Source organism: Dysidea avara, chromosome 7 (assembly GCF_963678975.1).
Source record: "Dysidea avara chromosome 7, odDysAvar1.4, whole genome shotgun sequence".
Classification (NCBI taxonomy): domain Eukaryota; kingdom Metazoa; phylum Porifera; class Demospongiae; order Dictyoceratida; family Dysideidae; genus Dysidea; species Dysidea avara.
The window spans coordinates 9,717,587-9,738,341 of NC_089278.1; the positions used below are offsets into that span (position 1 = coordinate 9,717,587).

At 38.3% G+C, this 20,755-nt stretch overlaps 3 protein-coding genes across 4 annotated transcripts; 2 read left to right on the forward strand and 1 right to left on the reverse strand.

The window, feature by feature from the left end:
- Positions 1-20: 20 nt before the first annotated feature.
- On the forward strand, positions 21-2,421 carry LOC136259916 (DNA-binding protein P3A2-like). The gene is made up of 2 exons (XM_066053480.1): positions 21-1,587; positions 1,645-2,421. The coding sequence occupies exons 1-2, from the start codon at positions 139-141 to the stop codon at positions 2,356-2,358; spliced, it is 2,163 nt and encodes a 720-aa protein (XP_065909552.1). The 5' UTR covers positions 21-138; the 3' UTR covers positions 2,359-2,421.
- Positions 2,422-3,062: 641 nt separating this feature from the next.
- On the reverse strand, positions 3,063-5,654 carry LOC136259955 (uncharacterized). The gene is made up of 4 exons (XM_066053536.1): positions 5,526-5,654; positions 5,398-5,472; positions 3,327-3,439; positions 3,063-3,279 (listed from the first exon to the last, which is right to left on the reverse strand). Exons 1-4 carry the CDS (start codon positions 5,596-5,598, stop codon positions 3,082-3,084), a joined length of 459 nt encoding a protein of 152 aa, XP_065909608.1. The 5' UTR covers positions 5,599-5,654; the 3' UTR covers positions 3,063-3,081.
- Positions 5,537-19,238, forward strand: LOC136259922 (protein DENND6B-like). 2 transcript variants are annotated; one of them, XM_066053491.1, is made up of 21 exons: positions 5,537-5,804; positions 15,177-15,215; positions 15,273-15,315; positions 15,361-15,473; positions 15,531-15,611; positions 15,670-15,720; positions 16,538-16,592; positions 16,770-16,924; positions 16,974-17,020; positions 17,069-17,132; positions 17,183-17,244; positions 17,344-17,439; positions 17,499-17,599; positions 18,083-18,154; positions 18,199-18,299; positions 18,357-18,413; positions 18,463-18,516; positions 18,570-18,679; positions 18,731-18,833; positions 18,897-18,971; positions 19,026-19,238. In XM_066053491.1, exons 1-21 carry the CDS (start codon positions 5,643-5,645, stop codon positions 19,149-19,151), a joined length of 1,767 nt encoding a protein of 588 aa, XP_065909563.1. In that variant the 5' UTR covers positions 5,537-5,642; the 3' UTR covers positions 19,152-19,238. The 2 variants fall into 2 exon arrangements, with proteins under 2 accessions (XP_065909563.1, XP_065909564.1); XM_066053492.1 differs by lacking the exon at positions 15,670-15,720.
- Positions 19,239-20,755: the final 1,517 nt, after the last annotated feature.

The window sequence follows — 20,755 nt, forward strand, 5'->3', positions numbered from 1 at the left end:
GTGAAACTTGAGGTGAGACCACGTGCAACGTTGCGGTAACGCGGGGTGTCCGAGCATGCTCATGATGTGATTTAGAGGGAACAGAAGACACACCTGTTCAAAGGTCTGCTCCAGTTTGTAATTCTACTGCGCATCTCAATGGCCGATACACCCGGGGTTCATGACAGTGGTAGTTTGAGGGTAGATTTATCGAGTTTTTCTGCTGTCACTTCCAACGTTGGTCCTGTTTCTGGAGTGGAAATTATTAGAGGTGAAAATTCCTTACAAGGTGGTGCGAAAGATGAGCGCAACGCTGAAGACGACTCGCGGCTGGGAGATATCCATATTCCGATGGAACTAAGTTCTGCTGACCCTATTGACGCCATTGCCAATCAGAACGTCACTAGGAACAGCCCTGTTGTCACCGAAGCGTTGGAAATACCAACCGATACTCTTACAAGCATTTCAAACCCCTTCTCACAGATGCCAGATGTTTCTAGCTTACAGCCCGAGATGGCTCACCACAGTACTGGCCATGGTGACGCTTTGGGTACGTCTTTGGGTGAAGACACGGCCCGAGTACTTGGAGACAACCCCTTAGCTTATCCTGACCTAGGAATTAATACCAGTACTTCTACTGACCAGTCACTAACGATTGGTACATCAACTGATATGAGTTCACCAGTGAAACAGCAGCAACAACAACAGCAGGAGCCAAGAATTTACAGTGAAAATGAACCGTCCTCACCTGAGAGTAGTATGATTGAAATGATGTCAGCAGAAGATATTGCACAAGATGAGGTTACATCGAGACTAGCCAGATCTGGGCCGGTGGGGTTGGCAGCTGCTGTAGCTGTTGCATCAGCTCGGAAGAGAAAAAGTCAATACCAATTTGAGTCTAATCCAGCACTGCGGAGACGATACACTACCAAACTAATGCGTCAACTACAGAACACAATTGATGAGTACACAACTAGGGTTGGTGTACAGGCTGCAGTAGTTATTTATACTCCCGGAAAAGATATGCCATTGTTCAAAGTATTTGGGGCCAACCCATTGGAAAGTGTGTTAAAGAAACAAAAGCATTTGATTATACGTGAAGTGGAGAACTCCCTGCAGTCCCAAACACCTGCTAACTTTCCACACACAACAGAACAGAGCCTGTTTGAGCTACCTCCACTAGTATTTGAAGGAATACCTACACCTGTCAGTAAAATGACACAGGCCCAACTCAGAAATTTCATTCCTACAATGTTGAAATATTCCACCCAAAGAGGAAAGCCTGGATGGGGCAAGGAGGATAACAAACCAGTATGGTGGCCTGATGGAATACCTTTTGAAAACATCCGTATTGATCCACGGTCTCCAGATGAAAAGAAGCAATTGTCATGGACTGATGCCCTGAGACAGATCATTGTCAACTGTTATGTCCACCATGGTAGGTTGGATTTGTTGCCAGAGTTCAGTCAGGCTCAGCAGATGCAACAACAGCAACAAGCTGCTGAGGAAAGTGTAGAAAACACTTTGTCAGATAATTCTGGTGGTGTAACCACTACTTCCACTGATCTCTCCCAACCACCTAATCTTCTCAGCACAAGCAATCAACAGGTAAACTGGTGTTGATCCAATGCTATTGCCCTGTTAATACTTTTGTTTTCATTTAAGGTGTTTACCATTGATACCGGATTGGGTTCTAATGAGGATGGTAGTAGCTCTGGGATGGCTACATTAGCAGATGCATCACTGGCTGAGACTGCAGCCAAACTACAACAAATTGCTGATGAAACTGGTCAAGTACAATATGCTACACAGACGGTAACAGTTACAGAGAGAGATGCCAAAGCCCTTGGACAGCCAGTGGGTTCCACTACCACAGTACTACTTACTGCTTATCCTGGTGGACAAGGAAATAGCAGTACGTCACAGTCAGACAGTAGCCAACAATTTTTTAATTCTGTCTCTTCATCGGTTGAAAATCAGTATCTTACTAGCAGTGAACCTGGCCAAGAATACCTAAGCCTTGAATCACAACCTTCAGAGACCCAAGGTTATCTTAACACATCTGCCACCACGTCCAATTCCATGCTAACTGGTATGACCATGTCTAGTGCAAATAATGACCAAATTGATGATAGTAAAGATCCTAGGAACCTTGTTGATTCTGTGGTGTCTGCATTATCATCCTCTGACAAGCCAAGCTTGGTGGAGCAGATTCGTATAGGTGGATTAACATCTGCATTCTCTGATGCCTTTGGTTCTCTCAGTGAACAGACTCATTCAGTTGCAGACTTGTCCCAGTCTGACATTGCCTTAGCCTCTCAGTTTATATCTGGTGCATCACAGCCAATAAACACTGTACAAGAACAACATATGAACTAGCATGTGTAGTTTATTATTCACTATATGTGAACAAGTCCGATAATAGTAATTAACTTCCGTAAATTTTTGTAAACTGTAAATCAGGTTGTCATAGTAGCGTGCCGGGTTGTGCTGTGAAGGCGTGTCGCGCAAGGAAAACTTACTACGTACGACTCGGTTGTGACTACACGTTTCAGTTAGAAGTATACCCCGTTAGTTAACTAAGCGAGGTAAGCCAATAAGCAGCTGCAGCCTTCAATTAGGGTGACGTTCAATTTGTACATATACAGGATTAAATTGGTGGAAATGGTAGTAGTAAGACTGGGGAATGCATGATATGGTGAGTATAAGACGTGGTCTTTGCTCAACTGGACGTTTATTACTTACAGCCTGAAAAGAAATCTGGAAGAAAGAAGAAATCAAGCTCTAGTAAGAAAGGTGGTGGAAAGAAGAAGAAAGGAAAAGCCAAGTCTACTAAAGATGCTACATCAGCAAAGGCCCCTGTGGTAATAGACCCACTCAGTAATGCTGCTATGCTGAATGCATACTACATTTCTCATGGACCTGTGGAGTTCTTACAACTTCGAGGTTACAAATGGGAGGGTGGTGGGACTAAAAAGAAGAAAGGCAAAAAGAAAAAGAAATAAAACTACACCATATTACTACAGCTGTCAATAGGTAGCTTATTTTTCTTCAGTTTTTCTTGTAATATAATTATTATATAATTTATCATATTGTACAATTTTATTTCTTTTCAATTTCTTCTATTAATGAATATGAATTGCATGTCTTATTCTGGTTATGTGTCTGCAAATATCTACCATCGGGAAGTTTTATGGCTTGAAGGTTTTCACATGATGAATCCGAACTATCTGAATCTGACAATGACGTATCACTACATCTGTCACTATCTTCCTCACCCAGGGGTACCAGTCCTAGAGTCTACCAGAACAAGACTAATTTAATACAAGACATATTATGTAACATACCATTTCAATATAGGGTTCTCCATCTGGCACAGCTTCAATGTTTAAGTCTACAGTTGGTTCCTGCTGCTGTTGACAGTTGGCAAAGTCCAGAAATTGCTTTACCCCAGCAATAGCTATTGTACATGTAATAGATTACCAGTATACAGGTGGATATGAAAGGGCTGCCCCAAACCAAAAATGCTGCATTGCATACAGAATCTGTACCAAACATTAGGCCACAAATGCTTATATTAGATACTGCAATTTCCCATCTTATATATTGAACCAGAGGGGCCATTATGTGTTGCATATAGGATTGCTTGCTTTGATTACACATTTACATTTAGTATTTCACATCACAGGGGCAGCGGAACCAGGTAGGCAATTGCCTACCCAACTTTTAGTGGTAGCTATTGAGCCATGCATGTTCCAAGAAAGCAGTCTGGTTGCTCTGGTTTTCCAGGATCACTTTTGGATGTCACTCGAGATACCCTAATAGAACAGTCAGTGATACCTTAATAGAGCAGTCAGTGACTATTAAAGTATCCTACTCCTGTGCAAAACCACACATAGGATGGAAAATTCTGTAGGTACTACAGATAATTGTTAGCCACTACCTCACTAGTGACATGCAGAGAATAAGTAAGATTTGGGTGCACTTACTAGCTGTTTGTAGAACTTGACAGCTGCAGTGTATTGACACCTCAAGTAGAGAACCTATGTTCTGTTCTGTAAGTTCTGGTGCTAGTTTCATCTCAAGTTGACTTGGTTCGGAAATTCAGGGCAGTGTTCAAGTCCCTGCAATGCATTTGCCAACCAGTGGTAATGTATCATGTACATGCTATTAGCCTGATCTATAGAATTATACTGCTCCTTTGGTTTTATTAGTAGCCTTATGAGTAGTATGATCCAGTGAAGGCTGGTTTTGTACTGAGCCTATTAAGACTGATGCAGGGGCGGAGGAAGCATCTACAAGTTGGGTAGGCAACTGTTCTATGACCACCACCAGCATCATAGTTGTGCAAGCACAACCAGCATTTGCAGCATGTGTAGCAGAAATTTTTCAAAAAATTGCTTTCTGAGTTGAATCTGGAGACAATTTCACATCTATAAAAATAATAATTATGATTATTAACTGCTAAAAAAATACTCTAATGGAATAAATACCAGTTCCCTCACTGCATGTTACAAACTCTTGCTAGGATTCACTCATCTGGTAAGGACACCTAGCTTGGCTGCCTTTAGTAGTTTAATAATCATTGAGGATAAAACTGATGGGGAGTCAGACACATAACACTCAATATAAAACTTTTTGTTGAATGCAAAATAAAGTTCCAGGTGGTGACTTGCATGATCCAGACAGCTTGCTGTCTAGTCAAGTACCTGAGGAGCCACACAATAGTTCACAAGTACTGAATGCATGAACATCATTGCCAATGATCCCCCAATAAGAAAACAAAGAAGATGGAGGATTCAAACTAGTTTCATGTGGTCAGTGGCACTTATTGATTAGAGATTATAAGTGCTCTCTTGAAAAACAGTCTGGTCCAGAATCAATAATATATACCACACTTTTAGGTGTAATAAAGAGCATTTTGTCATAGAATGCACACTTCCTTTCAATTTATATGATAGAACCTTACACCTGGTGAAGTGGTAGATGATGAGTAGAAGCCAGATTAATTATGCTGAAAGATATGAGGAACCCATAAACCTCAGTTTAAACACTCAATTTGCCCTTTGTCTTTTTAGTTTTATAAGAAATCAATCTGTGTACTTTTCAATTCAAGCTGCATAGAAAAACAGCCTCTGAGCCTCTTATCACTGCTAGCTACCATGGCCAGTGGCATTTCCAGTTCATACGTGGCTTGAAATTTGAATATACATTTCACGACAAAAGCAGACAAAACGCCCTAGCTTGGGGTGTGAATAACATATTGATTCTGGACCAGACAGGGTGCTTATAGTCTCTAATTGATAAGTACCACCTGAGGGTCTGGCCGCGCTAGACTATAGATTCAAACTTCCACGCTTGTCCCGTAGGTACTACTGATTAATCATATACCATACTCTGATGGTGCAAGTCACTCACTTTCACACTCTTTCACTCTGTGGATATTTGGAGAGACTGTTGGAGAGCTATCTTTGATCACTAATATATTAGAAGCTATAAAATTGATGTGAGAATATTCCATCGTGCTTAAATGCAATGTAGCTTACCATTTCCAGTAATATTTAAAAGATCCGAAGATCTTTTTATTTTCTTCTTTGCAGGAATACCGTCCGAATCCATTGCAATGCAGGCGTGGCGAGGGTGTGCAGCAATTAGCACACTACATGATTGTTTTATTAGAGTATAGCCAATTGAAGGCGAGATTAAAGATGGCCGAAGCAGCAGCAGTAAGTGATGAAAGACATGACTCGTGGGAGAAGTTTCATCGCTGGATATCTTGCGTGTGCGTGGTTACCTTTGACCTTGAATTGGGTCAAGCTTTAGAGGTAAGTAGGACACGTGATAGTTATGTAGTTTATATGATTGTGACGATGAAATCGAGTGTCTGCTATCTACAATACGTTGTTGTACAACATAATAAAAGTTTTGCCTTGGTTGGGGCATCATGTATATAATTATTGACTAGTTAAGGGGGAGTCTCCAGTTGGCATCTGCTGTGATTTTACAAGGAATTCACAAATCTATAATAGACAGATGCCAATTTTATCATAGTGCCTGGGAAGTTCATATAAATATGCCTTGCAATTAGCACAATCACATAGTGATAGATACGTTAACTGGTGTATCTGATTGAATGAAGTCTGTGTGTCTGTTGTAATTATATCCTAATAGGCCTGTACATGTGTGCAGAGAATGTATTAAATGACTGTCATATGACTCATTTGACTAATTACGTGCCTCAATGCTAATGGCAGCCATATTCAGTGAATGTATAGTTGTCTATATCTCAGCAAGTTTTATAGATTCTAAACAGGTACCTCACATTCCTCATAGAATCCAGCAGACCCAAGCTGTGGGCATAATTAGATTAACTATTAGCATGGTGTTTATTGTAAATTTATAATTGATTTACTTAGCCCCATATCCCTAAGCTATGGAGATAGCACTGCTTTAATTAAATGAGTTTTAAGGGTTTCATATTCACCTGGTCACATCCATGGTGCAGGAAGTATAACTTTTTCCAAACTCTATTTTTTTTAGAAATGTACACAGATAAATAGAAACAAGTTGTGCTACTTCTAAAAACCAGGCAGCTAGCTAACTCATCTGGAATTAACTATAGACAGTATATGAATTAACCAACTATGTATTACTATTTTAAACTCGTATTTTGTAATTCACGAAATTTTTGTAATTCTTTCAATTACATTGCTATGCACTGCTAAGGAAGCGTTTGTTAAACAAACCGCTTTTACCAACATATTACGCACAGAAGTATCTTCTAAACTATTTTATAGTGTGACTAACGTGTTTTTTCCCACAAATTCTCTCAACAAAGCCTCAAAGCTGCTCTTCATTTTTGTTTGCGTACGTAAGGGATGCGCCCCCTTTCAACTCGAAGGGATACGCTATTCCTGGTAGACTACGAGGCCTGCACTGCTGTTTTTTCAGTTGCTAAACGCCTGAAAACCTCAAGGGGAAGGTTATTTATAAAGTCAGAGGAAAGTCGCCACACCCGTATTTCAGACTTTCAAAAAGAAACCACCTCAGAGCAAAGTTTACCTGTGCAGGAGTTTGATATAGATTTCAATTCGCTTTTAATTCTTACGTAAAAGCTGCTTTTTACCATTATTTAATGATTTTGCTCACATGGGTGCGTACGGACAAACATATGTAGATAGGTACACACACACACTTTTACGGAAACAATTTCAGTAAACCAGGCGTACGCCCACAGCCGGCCGAAGGCCAGCTGTGGGGGTGCGCCTGGTTTAATAACGCTATAGTTTTTTTACTTGCTTATTTCCTTTTATGACGCAGTCAGAATGCATCTACACTTTTCACAGACATTAAAACTTTTATGTTTGACATACGTCACTTGTCATGCAGCGCACACACCACACTAGTGTGTTATTAACAGGAGGAACAATAATGCAATATGCATACACACATAATAATGTAGCTCCATAAAAAGTGAACTTTTTTTGTTGTGAAAATATCCTCATCCACATACCAAATTTATGCGCACGAGCCCTTAATAATCTTTTTTTTTTTCCATTTTCTCCTTTTTGCACAATTACAAAAACTGCCATTATTAAGTAATTGCCATGAAATTGCATGTAAGAAGAGTTTAAAGGCAAATCTCAGTATGCTGGTTTGGTTTAACTGTTACAGAGTTATTGTGCTTGTCAATAGCTTGCCACAATTCAATGAACTATCAGCTTCTTCTGGCATAAAAGATCCTGACAGTGTTTTGAGACAGTTTTGTATTTCCTGATAATCTGTAAATTGTAGAATTTAGAGCACTTATCTTTTTATGACAAAACTTTGATCCTTATCAATTTTTTTTGTAGATGATTAAATACCAGGCAAAGAGACACAAAGGCTTTGAAGATGTTGCTAAACAATAGCATGCGTAATGAAGTCTTTGTGTTTCTTTGGTATTTAAGCATCTGCAAAATAAGTGCTTTTATTATAGTGATAAAACAAGTTGATGCTTAGCTACTCTGCGCCAAATCAATACTATCCCTTGAATTAAGTAATAGATTCATTTTAAGCCTATCGGTTTTGTAGTACTAAATGTATTTTATTTTAATTCCACTTACAGCGGAACCTCAGTTACCCGGACCCCACTTATCCGGATTCTCGGTTAACAGAACTATGGAAATGACTGCTCTATCAGAGTAGTGACTGTTCTATTAGGATAGTTGATAATATTTTAAAAAAATTAAAATGTTTTTTATGCTATTTTAAGGTTATTTATACACAGTTCCAGAGATGTGGACTTTTCAGACTTATGGACCACCCCTGGTCCCAAGGGGTTCGGATAACTGAGGCTCCACTGTATTTAGTACCACCAAGAAGTAACAATATCTCTTGGTACTACTTTATCTTACTAAGGAAGCATAACTTGAACAAGCTACTTTAAACACTCAGACTATCTTCTTATGATTTGTCTATGGTGTTTCTTTCAAAACTTCTCTTAATGAAGCCTTGAGTCTGTTCTTTATTCTTGTTTGCGTATGAGAGGGATACACCTGCTTTTGATTCAAAACACAATTCCTGGAAGGCCTGCATTATTGTTTTTTGGTCATTACAATGCCTAAACTGTATTCAGAAACCAGTTTCATCTACATCTCAAACTGGCACAAATATATATACCTCAGAGTCTGTAAGTTTAGTACAGGGACCATAGAGCACTCACACTGGCTGCTAAAGATTCTTTACCATACAAGTGTGATAGTGGTCAGGCATATATAGCAGCAAGCAAATATATGCACATACATACATGCAAAAAATTACGTAAAACTTGAAATTTGGTCTCAATCACTCACTCACTCACTCACTGGATTTTAGAAGCGTTTCAGTCCCAGTGCTACTATAAGAGGTATACTAGCTAGATATCTGCAACTTCGCAATTGGGATCCTGTTTGCGATAGGTTCACGACCTCAACCATCAAATAAAGATCTAGGTTGACTAATGGTGATAGACACCTCTTAACAATCTAGCTATTTACTTAACAGTAATGACCTCATCCCTTATTTGTCTAGCTAGTAACACCCCTTTGTTGACTTGAGATACTCTAATAGAACAGTCACTCTAATACAACAGTCATGTATGCCAGATATTCTGATAGAACAGTCACACTGTAACTAGCTGTGCTACAACAAAAACTAAACAAACTAGTATTTTAAAATTTGTTAATTTAACATTGCAAAGTAGGGACTTTCCCACCGAGCTATGCTATAATACCATCATTCATCTCTTGTCTCACTACTTTTTATTGCATAGATCCCTACTTCATTTTTAAATTAACAATTTTATACTAATAAAAATAGAGATTAAAGGATATCTACAGTTGTACCACTTTTTATTTTTATGGCCCCTATCTGACCTTAAAATTCCAGTACTTGTAACTCTATATATGGCAGCATAAAGCCTAGGGTGATCAAAAGTATATTAGGCAAATAAAAGCAAATTTGACTCAACCCTAAAGCAGATGCCATGTTTTCTCCCAAGACATCTGCATGATCAGTATCTTAATGATTGCATGCATAGATTATCATACAGTATGGTAGTACTGTATAGTAGGGACAGTGTTATGACACCAAAATACTTGTAGTGGATAGGATATGAAGCACCGGCTGAATTCTTATTATAGCACACTCTAATTAATATTACTACACATGTATTACAACACTAGTAATACTCCCCTACAAAAAGAAAGCTATCTCTTTCTTCCTAAAATAAGTGTATGTATGTATGTATGTACAAAAACAATAGAGGTGAATATATATAAATTAATAACACAATAAAATTAATGTCATTCATACAAATTCTTAAAGAAAAGTTTCATCCAGTTGTAAACAAGGCATCTGTAATTATGTTGTCTTGGCCCCTTATGTGCTGTATGTCTACGCAATACAGAAAACTCCACCACATAAACCTTTTATTCTTATTCTTGGAGTGAATTGTTATTCATGAAAATAACATTAGGCCCTTTAGCTGTAGTAGCATAAATCTCAATGTATTGCAGAGCTAATACTGAAACTAGCAATTCTTTTTTCAGTCGTACCTCTTCTGGGCGTCAATTTTGGAAAAGTAACACAATGGATGATCAATGAAATAGAACTGCCCCTGCTCCAACATCACTAGCATCTACAGCTGGCTTGAATTTCTTGGTGAAATCTGGTGCTGCTAGGACTGGTCAGTGAGTAAGAATACCTTTGACTTTCTGGAGCACTGTTTGACAGTCTTCAAAACTCTCTTCAGTAAGTTTATCAGTGGTTCAACAATAACTAGAAGTTCTTGTTATTAGCCAGCCATTTCTAAAAAATTGCATTAGTTTTTCAGAGTAGAAACTTGTGAGATGACTTCAACCTTGGCATCTATTGGCTTCACTTCTCCTTGCCCCACGATGTGACCTAGATAACTGACTGGTTCACATGCAACCAAATTCACTCTTTGCAAGATTAATGGTTAACTTTTCTTCCTTAATTTTAGCTTATCAAAGAAGGTTCTAATTTGTCTAATGTGGTCAATCCAACTGTCACTTAGAGTTGGGCAATAAATTTCAATATGATTAAGGTATTGTATTTTTGGTATGATGATATTTTAAATACCGTATTATATTGCAAATACTGGAAGTAAATAATTGCAGGTATAAACGTTACAGGTGAGTCGTTCCAAGCATTTTTTGTAACTTGACAATACTCAGTTAAATTTTAATATTCTAGATTTTACGTACATCCTTGCTTCAATTTGATGTCCATTAGATGTACACGACTGCACAATACCAAACACAAACATTATTCAATAACCTCAATTAATTCATTTATACCGTATTGATTTAGAATTCTCGATACCACCTATCACTACTGTCACTATATATGATTACATCATTGATATAGGCGTCACATCCTTCTACCTCTGCTGCCACCTGATTAACAAAACGTTGAAATGTTGTAGGTGCATTTCTCATGCCAAATGGCATCACCTTATAATGGAATAGTCCATCAGGTGTTACGAATGCCGATATCTCCTTTGTTCTTTCACTCAGTAGCACCCCTTCGGTATATCGAATTTACTGACATACTTTGAGTGGCCATTTCGATCAGTGCAACCCTCGATGCGAGGAAGGGGTACAAATCTAGAACCTGCTAACATTCTTGGCCTGTTTGGCCATTGTGTAAGTGACTGTGCAGGCAGTGAATAAGCCGAATTTCCATTAGTGCTGTCAGAACACAAGGAAGACTACATCAACCACCAGCTAAATCATTACCTAGAAGTAAGCCCACTCCTTACACAGGTTGGGAGGGAATAAAAGCTGGAGTGCCTTTTGGCTTGGAAGTAGTAACACTCTTGGTCTCTGGTACAGAACTTATACTCTGATGGGTGAGTTTATAATCATCTGCTAAGGTTACTGCCCTTTGTAATTCATCTACTTTCTGACATCTTAACTTTAGCAAGAACACAACTCTTAAAGTGTTTAACTGTTTGAGCTTATCAAAACTATCCCCAACTTGTTGTGAAGTACACCATCTGTTAAACAGTGCCTCCTTCTGTCATGCAAATTCCCCTACATATGTTTGGCCCTCTTTACATTTCAACTCACGAAATTGTTTGGTAAGCCTCTGGTACTAGCTCATACCCCTTTAGTATCTCTCTCTTCGCTATCTAATAGTCTGCACTCTGTTCCACCAAAAGTACTGAGCATGCTTCACACACTTTACTACTCTGCAACAACGTTGTGTGTGATTCCGGTGGCCAGTGGAAACATCCTCAAACTAAAAACTTATCACTTCTTGTTAGTGATGTTGTTGGACCTAATTTTACCTGATGGCTTACGTCAAATGAACTAGCACTGGTAGGTGGAGGCTCTGATGAACTAACTGGGATACTCTTCTCTAGCTCCATCTTTTTCAATTTTAACTGTAGTTCCATATCCTTCATCTCTAGTTCCTTCTCTCGCAATTCTATCTCCTTCATCTTAAGCCGGGTCCATCTTTTGTTCCTGCACTTTATATTCTAGTTTGTTTGATTTCAACCTCACTGTTGCTCGTTGGAGGTAGCTCTTCTGAGATGAGATCCTCCTCAATAAAACAATCTAGCTTGGCTCTAAAGCTAACTGAACTTTCTGTTCTGAGCCATCCAGGTATATACTTGTGTGTAATTCAAAGCAAATTAATGAGATTACTAGCAGCTTTACATCATTATGCACATTTTTGAGTTGTGTTTGATTTAGTTATCAAAAATATGCAACTTTACAACAAGATGAACATCTTCATTGTCACAGATGTATCCATCTATAATTTGGACATGTTAATTTGGCGTGGACCAATGGCCTTTGTGGAAAAAAAAGCCAGTGTGTCACAAGATACTGATCAGAGGTGAAAAAGAGTCTCCTTGATTTCATGGTTGGACTAGATTCCCATGTAATCCACAGTACAGAAATGGAAATACATATTATGATTTTTAAAATTCCTACTGCCTCATCTCATGCCATTCAATGGCAAAAAATCTTCACAGTGTAGTGGTACTTGAAATGCATCATGTTGATGAGGTAGTGGAATTGATACATGTGATTGGACCATTAGTGCACTTTTCTTGTCCCCTTATTTGCCACTACAATCTTCTTCTCAAAGTTGAAAACTGAAATCAATGCAATTGAGAGTGAGTGCAATTTCTATACTGACAACGAAACCATCATACTTACAGCCCTGTCATCCATTACAATTCACGACTGTTTCAACTGGATTGAAGACTGTATCATATACACAATGACACAAATGTATATCCATTTTATCTTCACAAAAATATGGTATGCATATTCACACTTAGCTAAGCAGTGGCGGATCTAGGATTTTGAAAGGGGGTTTCTGGGAGGTGTATTATATTTCTCGATAGTAGCATTAGTATAACATTAGTATAGCTATGTAGCTACACTATTGTATTACTATTTAGACATCCTTACTTGCTCTTGCTCTCTTGTCAAAGAAAGATAATGGTTTTTCCTTGCTTTAAGTTCTACTCAGGGTCTCTTGTCTTTCGTTTTCTCATTTTGAACTCACACAGAAACAAGCGCCTGAAAAAATAATTATCAAGTGAGTAGATGAACTGCTGCTTAGTTAGCCTCAGAGATGAAAAAGAAGACATTCTGTAAGTTATACATTACTGTTATGATAAAGAGCTATTTACGACAGTAGAATGGCTTACTCAGCTAGCATCATTTTTAAAAGTGAAATTCTGAAAGGGCGGTTTCTGTCGGAACTACTGAAACCCTACTAGATCCGCCACTGTTAAGTAGCTTGCCACAGTACACTTAGTGTGTTTAAAGGTCATGCAGTAATTGTAAAATTGACCTCTTCTTATGATAACACACCATCATCCATGCATTGCAACTGCTCTAATTTTTCATTCTTACATCTGCAAGCTTACTAGGGGAAACACTATTATGGCCTAAAGCCTTGGTTACTGGTGTAGGTGTTGGTATGACAGCAACAAAGTTCACTGGTGAGGCAATGAATGGGACAAAACTTTTCTGCATTTACAAGAGCAGAGGACATGGACTCATATTTCTGTTTCTTAGATATGGGAACACCTATAACCATAGGGACATGTGGATGGTCATTCATGTCATGATGAGTCCTATTAGCAATCTTATGAGCACATAAAGGGAATAGTGTATGTATCATCTTGTTTTCTCCTCCTTTATAGTAGTGGCTATCTTGTCATCCCTCATGTGATGTTTATTCACATCATTTATCTTGCTTACTTGTTTTGTCTCCCTCGTCTCACCCTTCACACCACAGAAAAAAACCTTTTGTGTTCTTGATTTATCAAAGCTGCATCTTCACAACCATTGCTTCTTCTGGTGCTGCCCTTCAAAATAATGCTATAGTCACACTCTACATTCAGTGCTTCTTCACTAAAAGCCTCCTTAATCTCAGTAACTGACATGACGTGGCTATGTAACTGACGAACAACATATTTATTATTTTTCTGAGGGCTAAAAGTATTTGCTTTCTTTGTATTTATATTTATCCTTGTGTATGTCCGGCTCAAGGATGTGGGGTAGCTCTGGAGACTGTTGTTGCAGTCACAGTGTTTTTGACTGTTGACTCTTCTCTTCCTGCAGACGATCTTGTTGTTGGGAAACTTATGCCACCCCATGTGGTACAGCGGATTTGGTTGACTTGTACTTGTATCCAACTGCACTGAACACCTGCTGCTACTAACACTGATGAATGTTGGACATAATGACATTCCAGGCTTTTTTTCGGAGTTCGGGGTTTACAGTTGGGATTACATATCTTGCACTTTCTTGTTTACTGCATACCACAGCATGTTATCCACCAAGCAAGACAGAAACTTATTCAAACAACTATTCCAGGGGATTGGCTTCTTCAGTGAAGAAGTCATTGGAGATGGTATAAACAGCAGTTTGACAAATAGACCCCATACTTCATGTGGGACCTGTAAGGAGCCTTTGGCAAGTTGAGTGGCTGGAAGTATAAAGAACAGGTGATCCTGTTTGGAGTAGACAATTATAATTTCATTGTTTTTGAATATAATTTTGCAACTGTGACTGTGTGATAGAGAAGTTATGGGATTCAGGTTCACTGTTTGATACCAGCCTGGTTCAATGCATCGAAACATTTTGAGTGCCTCTTTGACTAGACTGCAAACTATACCATCAGTCAAAACAAAAAGGATTGCTCATCAGTGGCTTCTTCAAAAGCTTTGTGGTAGTACCACAAATGGAGGAGGCAAGACATTTGGGCCTGTGGGGATTGTGGTATAAATACCAGTTATGATCTTCTAAGTGCAACCTTGTATGTACACACATTACTAGCCCAGAATAAAGTGATAAAGATGGTTGTGTTAAAAGTGATGGCTTAATGCAAAATTGTTTAGTGTGGATTATGAATGCTTGTGATTACCAACTATAAATATAAGCCCAAAATAGGTTTTAACTGAGCAATGTTTGAGTCATCACTCTGACATTCTCTCATGACAATATCTACAAGGTGATTGGTCATGTGTTTCCTGTGTTGCATGCATTCCTTTACTGGGTTACCATAGTAACATATCTCCTACTCATTCTATTGGTCGAAAGGTGTCTGACATCTGACAAACATTCTTTATGTATATTTGGTACAGGTAACCAACATATGTAAATATTTGTTCACTACAGCTTGTCATACCGAAAGATTATCCTTTATCTGAAAAAGAAGTAAGCATTTTCTTATTACAAACACTGCTGTTTATATTAACTTATTGTTTGCTGCAGAAATCAAACATATGCTACCTAGCATTTCCAGATTCGAATTCAGGTGAAATTATATAACTAATTATAGGCTGAAAAGTCTTTTCCACAGGATGTTTAGGAGACACACAGTTTCACTTCAGAATCAAGTGCAGTGGTCCAGGCTGTGGAGGAACCTCTTCCATGTACATGGCTGAACACAGTGCAGCTCCACTAGTACTGATGGTACTATTGTAGTTGTAGCATAGATGCACTCTGTCACATATTTCTTTAAAATCTTAGCCCGACCAAACACACTATTTTGGATATGTTTACTTCAGGCAGGTGAAGGATGCTGACATCAAAAGAGGTTACTTTCAAAAGGTGATAAGCTAAGGTTGTGTATATGTAGGCTGTGCTGATAAAGGATTTGTTTCTTTAGTCAGTTGTGATCATCTCTAGACTACCTTATGTCACATTCTTCTCACATGTGGTAATGCAATAAGGATGTGTTGTGTATGTATTACATATGATTGTTTCACTTTCTACTTTTGTGGTGCAGTTCAATTCAAGTATTCAGTTCAAAGTTTTTCATATTCATGATCATAATTGCCATACTTTTCTTGCATTCCTTTATCTACCTACATGCTAGGAAATGGGTTATTAATATATCTCATACCTGAATTTGATACCTTATTCCATTTCAATCTAGATCCTGAACCTATATGGGCCCATGTTATCAGTGGTGTAACATAAAGAATCGTGGGGACTCTTGTAACATACAACAATGTAATAGATACATACATACAGCATATACTTGTCTGCATGATCAATCAGTATTGAGTTGCTTGGGAAACTCTGTTGTAGAAGTTAAACAATGATAGCAGCCTTCTACTAATTCAAGTGGATGTTAATGTTAGCAGCTAAGAGTAACATATATATTATGTAAAGAAAAGTTGCGTGTGTGTGAAGTTTGGAATACTGTTTGATAGTTTTAATGCTTCATGCGTGTGGGTATTGCCTTGTATTATACAAAAGTGCTAGCCCAGCAGAAAACAATGGATTGTGTTGTTTAACAATGTGGTGTTTTAATGTGTGAATTTGTCATGTAAAAATTATATCAAGGCTTTCTGAGAATTTGAAAGAAAGTTATCTATTGCTGTCTTTCTTTAGAAAATAGTAAATCTTTACCACTTGCTTGCACACACAGTTTAACATTCTTTGTCACTGCTGCTGCAGGACATGAAGATATGTATGAATGCACTGTACTACTAATGATATGCATGACACTCCATTACTGCATACTTCAGGTACAGAAAATTGCTTCTGATTATTTCACTAATGGAGAGCCTTCATTAGAAGCAGGTGTGTCCATGATGTTGGATTAGTGATGATGTATAATTTAGTTTGAAATGCTCCCAGTGTCAGCTTCCTGTCTATATATATAGTACATTAATTTCCTAAAAGAAATGTAACAATATGCATTCTGTTTTGTGATGTTTGGTGTTGCATATGCCTCTTTGTGTGTATTTTTTTCCGTAGTATGTCACTCCATCAATCAATGGCCATATCCTTGGCCGGGTCATGTAATTCACCTTCCTCTCATGGGAGAGTTAGTCTACATTAGAATTCCATCCAAAGCAGATAAACCTTCTGCTGCAAAGATACTAACCAATTCACCTGCTGTTAAGTCAGCAGTAAGTTTATAATTGTACTCTTATAATATGATGTTTTAGTTTTTATTAGTCCACCACTATAGTAATTCCGTCAGTATATGAACCAAGCTTATACCAGTAAGTTGTTTGTGTGCGGTGATAGTACCTAATTTGTACTTCCCATAGAGCACTCCATTTACCAGTTGTAAGCAATTTTGAAACCATCTGGGAACTAGTATTGTTAAATGAGGTTTGCATTTACGCAGCCTCAGATAGTTGATGAATGTCTTGTTTTATTAGCCACTGGCAGTAATGGCTGCATCACCCACACTGTGTGCTAATGCTGTACAAGCTCTTGTCAGGTACTGTTTGTCAAGGATGTTAGTGTAATGACAAAAATGCAATAAAAGAATGAAACTAAGCATTGTTTTTTAAATTTTTTATTAACTATTCCAATACAGTTTGATACATCCACTGAAGTACTGTGGTGATTATCGACCATATTTTACCATTCACGACTCAGAGTTCAAGGCATACACGACAAAGACTCAACCTCCGTTAGTGTTTTAACACATTGTATGGTCACTTGCTATTGGATGTTCTTTTGTATTTCCAGTCCATTAATGATACTGGGAGTTACCAATCCATTCTTTACTAAAACACTGGAGCACTGGCCACACATTGTTCGTATAGGAGAACCGACCACCAAAGGACATGGTCAGTATAGAATATTCTACGTGTACAACATTTAGAGGGACAGAAAGTTTGTAGTATGCATGCTAAGAAGTGGTTTTGTAACTCTTTTTGTCAAATTTTAAATGCCTTAAAAAGGATTGGATTGTTTGGATTGTTTAACATAGGATAACAAGCAATAATCACACCTTTAATTTTGAATATTTACATATCCAGAACTAACTTTGGTTATTAGTACTGCTACCTAATAATAATGTATAGTTAAAATATACATACCGTATTTCCTTGGTTAAATGCCGCACCTTCAATGGCCGCACTTTAGTGGTGCCACAATTGATTTCGAAAATAAGAGCTTTAACATCATTTTTGAGCATCAAGTGGTGAATATAGTTGCCACATCAATTTTTGGAACTAAAATAATAAAAAAATGCCACAGTGTTTAACCAAGTAAATATGGTATTTACTTCAGTCTCGAGTTACAGAATGCTTTACTTACATTGTACTCAGAATCTACCACTAAGGTTTATCGACGTAGTACGAGTTCTGGTGGTAAATTTGATACCATGGACATGAAACCAGGTGTTACATATTTGTAGGTATATGATTGATTACTATAGTTACAGGTATCTACACTCGTTATCATCCATGTTTAAGTCACGATAAGGTGTTTGCCAAATTACTAACAAGCAAAACTATTTTGGGAAAGCGACCTTTAGAAGTACAGGTATATACACGCATGCACTTTGATCTACATTTTTTCAAATGATGTGTTATGGTTTAGAATGCATTGATCCGAAAGCAAGCATTGGAGTTGACAACCAGTTTTATTATTCCCCTTGTAAGTAAACATGATTCTTGTAACCAACCAAATTGAAGTTCTATTACAGGAACGCTATCTATCTACACTTATGCCACTTAAAAGAGACGTGTCTCCATGGAAGGTTACTGTTAAAGTACATGTTTAAATTGTAATTTATGTGTTCTTATCTTGTAGATGCCACCTCAGTTAAAGCCATTTGATCCTGAAGATTTTCTAGAGTCTGTTGCAGCATGTGGACCACAGTTGACATCCCAGCATAAGGGAAATTGGACAGCATTGTATAGGTGAACAGAATTAAATGATACCTAACTGGCACTCTCACCCATCCGTTACAGGGCTTTTTTTAAGACACCAAATTTTGTTGGTTGGCTAAACACACGCCGTGAGGAGGCTAACCAAAAACTACGTTTACTTCACTTGGACATGTTGTGCAAGGCTGTAAGGACATTGTGTTGCTTACAGTAATGGACTGCGATCACTGTATGCATGCTATTCCTCTAGGATGTCATGTTTTGGACCAGAGGAAAACAAGAAATTGAAGTGGTTGACTTTTTGATAAGGATGAAGGAGTGCATGGTATGTGCATGCTACATGTGCTGGACACCAGTAACTGTGTTTGCTTGTGTGTAGGAGATGGCCAAAAACCAGCATATGTCTATCAGTCCTCTGCTCTTACAAGCCCTGCATGCACAAGCCAAGTCTATACTTGCAAAACTTCCAGATGATTTGCAGCTTGTACTTGCAAATTATTTTTAAGGTTATTATTACTATTTAAATATTTCATACTATATGTCTTGTCATCTCGTCATAACTAATATACTATTACAATTGGGTGTATGTCAATGTTATACCTTTTCCATTCAATGTATGAGAGAGTTGTTCTGAGCAAGTGCATGTCACATTCCAGTCAGGTAATTATATGAACACAGACGGTGCTTCATTTGCAGTAAGGATTTGTAAAACATGGCCATATACCACATGTACAAAAGTCCTAAGGCTAATGCCAGTCATCTCACTGTTATCTTGTTTTGTTATCTATCCATGTAGTTAACTAGCTTTATTTTAGCATGATCTTTTCCACATTTATGAATTTGCAGCCATCGATTTGCTTCTCAGTTTTTTGGCTTTAAGCTGTATGTCATACACCAGCTGTACTGACTACTTCAGCAGGACCCTCCAGGGGTATAGCGCTGATGTGCAATTTTACATTGAATTAGTTAGTGATTGCTACTTTCTGTTTAAATAATTATCACATCATCAGGTGTTTATAAAGCAGATAATTCAGTCTATAAATAGCCAATTATGTCATAGCGAGGTGGTATTGGATTAAGGTGTAACGGGCACGTGAGATCAATAGATATTAGTTACGAAGGCATCCAACTATGCATCATTTGTCTAGTGAGCTGTAGAGTCTGCAAATCTATCCGGCCAAGGTAGCTACAACCCGAGATTTCAAAATGATAATTGTTGTGTTTGTCGTCAACTTGCTCTTTCTCGGTTGCTCCAAGGCACAAACTACCAACATGCCAGGTGAAGATTCTTTACAGTGTAATGGCACAGGAAGGCTGACGTTCCAAGGCGATGGACGATTCTCTATTGTACGAGACGGCGGAAATGGAAGCTTGCATTGCGATGGGGACGTGAACTTTATAACAAATTCACTCTTGTATGCTAGAGTTATCAGTAAAGGCCAGTTTATTTGCAACTCATCTAGCAGCGTGCGGCTATGTGGATACGGTGAAGCTGAATTGGTAAGTTCCGAAGGATCCAGCAGTATGGTTCAGTGTAACGGAGAGCCAATATTTCCGTCTACACCTATTCCTACTACTTTTTGTGGTGGAAACGGCGACTTTACCGTGTTTGGGCTTGGAAACTACACCATCACAGCTGGGACTATTGGTTGTACCGGTGATTTCGCCCGTATGCGATTGACACTTACGACATATGACGTTGCTGGCGAATTTCATTGTTCAGGAACTGGTCCGTATTCTCTAGTGGGTGACGGAGTGCTACACTATGTATCATCAGAATCAGGCAACTGCACAGCTACAACAGGAGAACCTCCAACTACTCAGCCAAGCCCAACATGCTATGGAGGAGGAAACAATGTTTCCATAGTCGGCTCTGGATACTTCAACCTTTCATTTGTAGAGTTTGCTAGCTGTTCTGGTGATATATCTATGGTCATATCGGCATTGTTCTTTCAAACTTATGGAACATTTTATTGTGACTCATTTGGTAACTTTACAATTATGCGCACTAATGATGGTGGATATTTAGATGTATCAGCAGATTATCACAATTGTTTCTTTTCCACCGTTTCACCAACAAGTACATTATCTACCCCAACTCCAACACCA

Bases quoted from the DNA above. Each gene is read 5' to 3' on its own strand.
- LOC136259916 (XM_066053480.1), top strand. From the start codon at position 139: ATGGCCGATACACCCGGGGTTCATGACAGTGGTAGTTTGAGGGTAGAT. The intron at 1,588-1,644 runs GTAAACTGGTGT...TTTTCATTTAAG, and splicing joins TCAGCACAAGCAATCAACAG to GTGTTTACCATTGATACCGG.
- LOC136259955 (XM_066053536.1), bottom strand. From the start codon at position 5,598: ATGGATTCGGACGGTATTCCTGCAAAGAAGAAAATAAAAAGATCTTCG. The intron at 3,440-5,397 runs GTGAGTGACTTG...CATGTACAATAG, and splicing joins CAGAGTGAAAGAGTGTGAAA to CTATTGCTGGGGTAAAGCAA. The intron at 3,280-3,326 runs GTATGTTACATA...TTGTTCTGGTAG, and splicing joins GAGAACCCTATATTGAAATG to ACTCTAGGACTGGTACCCCT.
- LOC136259922 (XM_066053491.1), top strand. From the start codon at position 5,643: ATGATTGTTTTATTAGAGTATAGCCAATTGAAGGCGAGATTAAAGATG. The intron at 15,216-15,272 runs GTAAGCATTTTC...TGTTTGCTGCAG, and splicing joins ATCCTTTATCTGAAAAAGAA to AAATCAAACATATGCTACCT. The intron at 17,133-17,182 runs GTTTGCATTTAC...TTGTTTTATTAG, and splicing joins AACTAGTATTGTTAAATGAG to CCACTGGCAGTAATGGCTGC.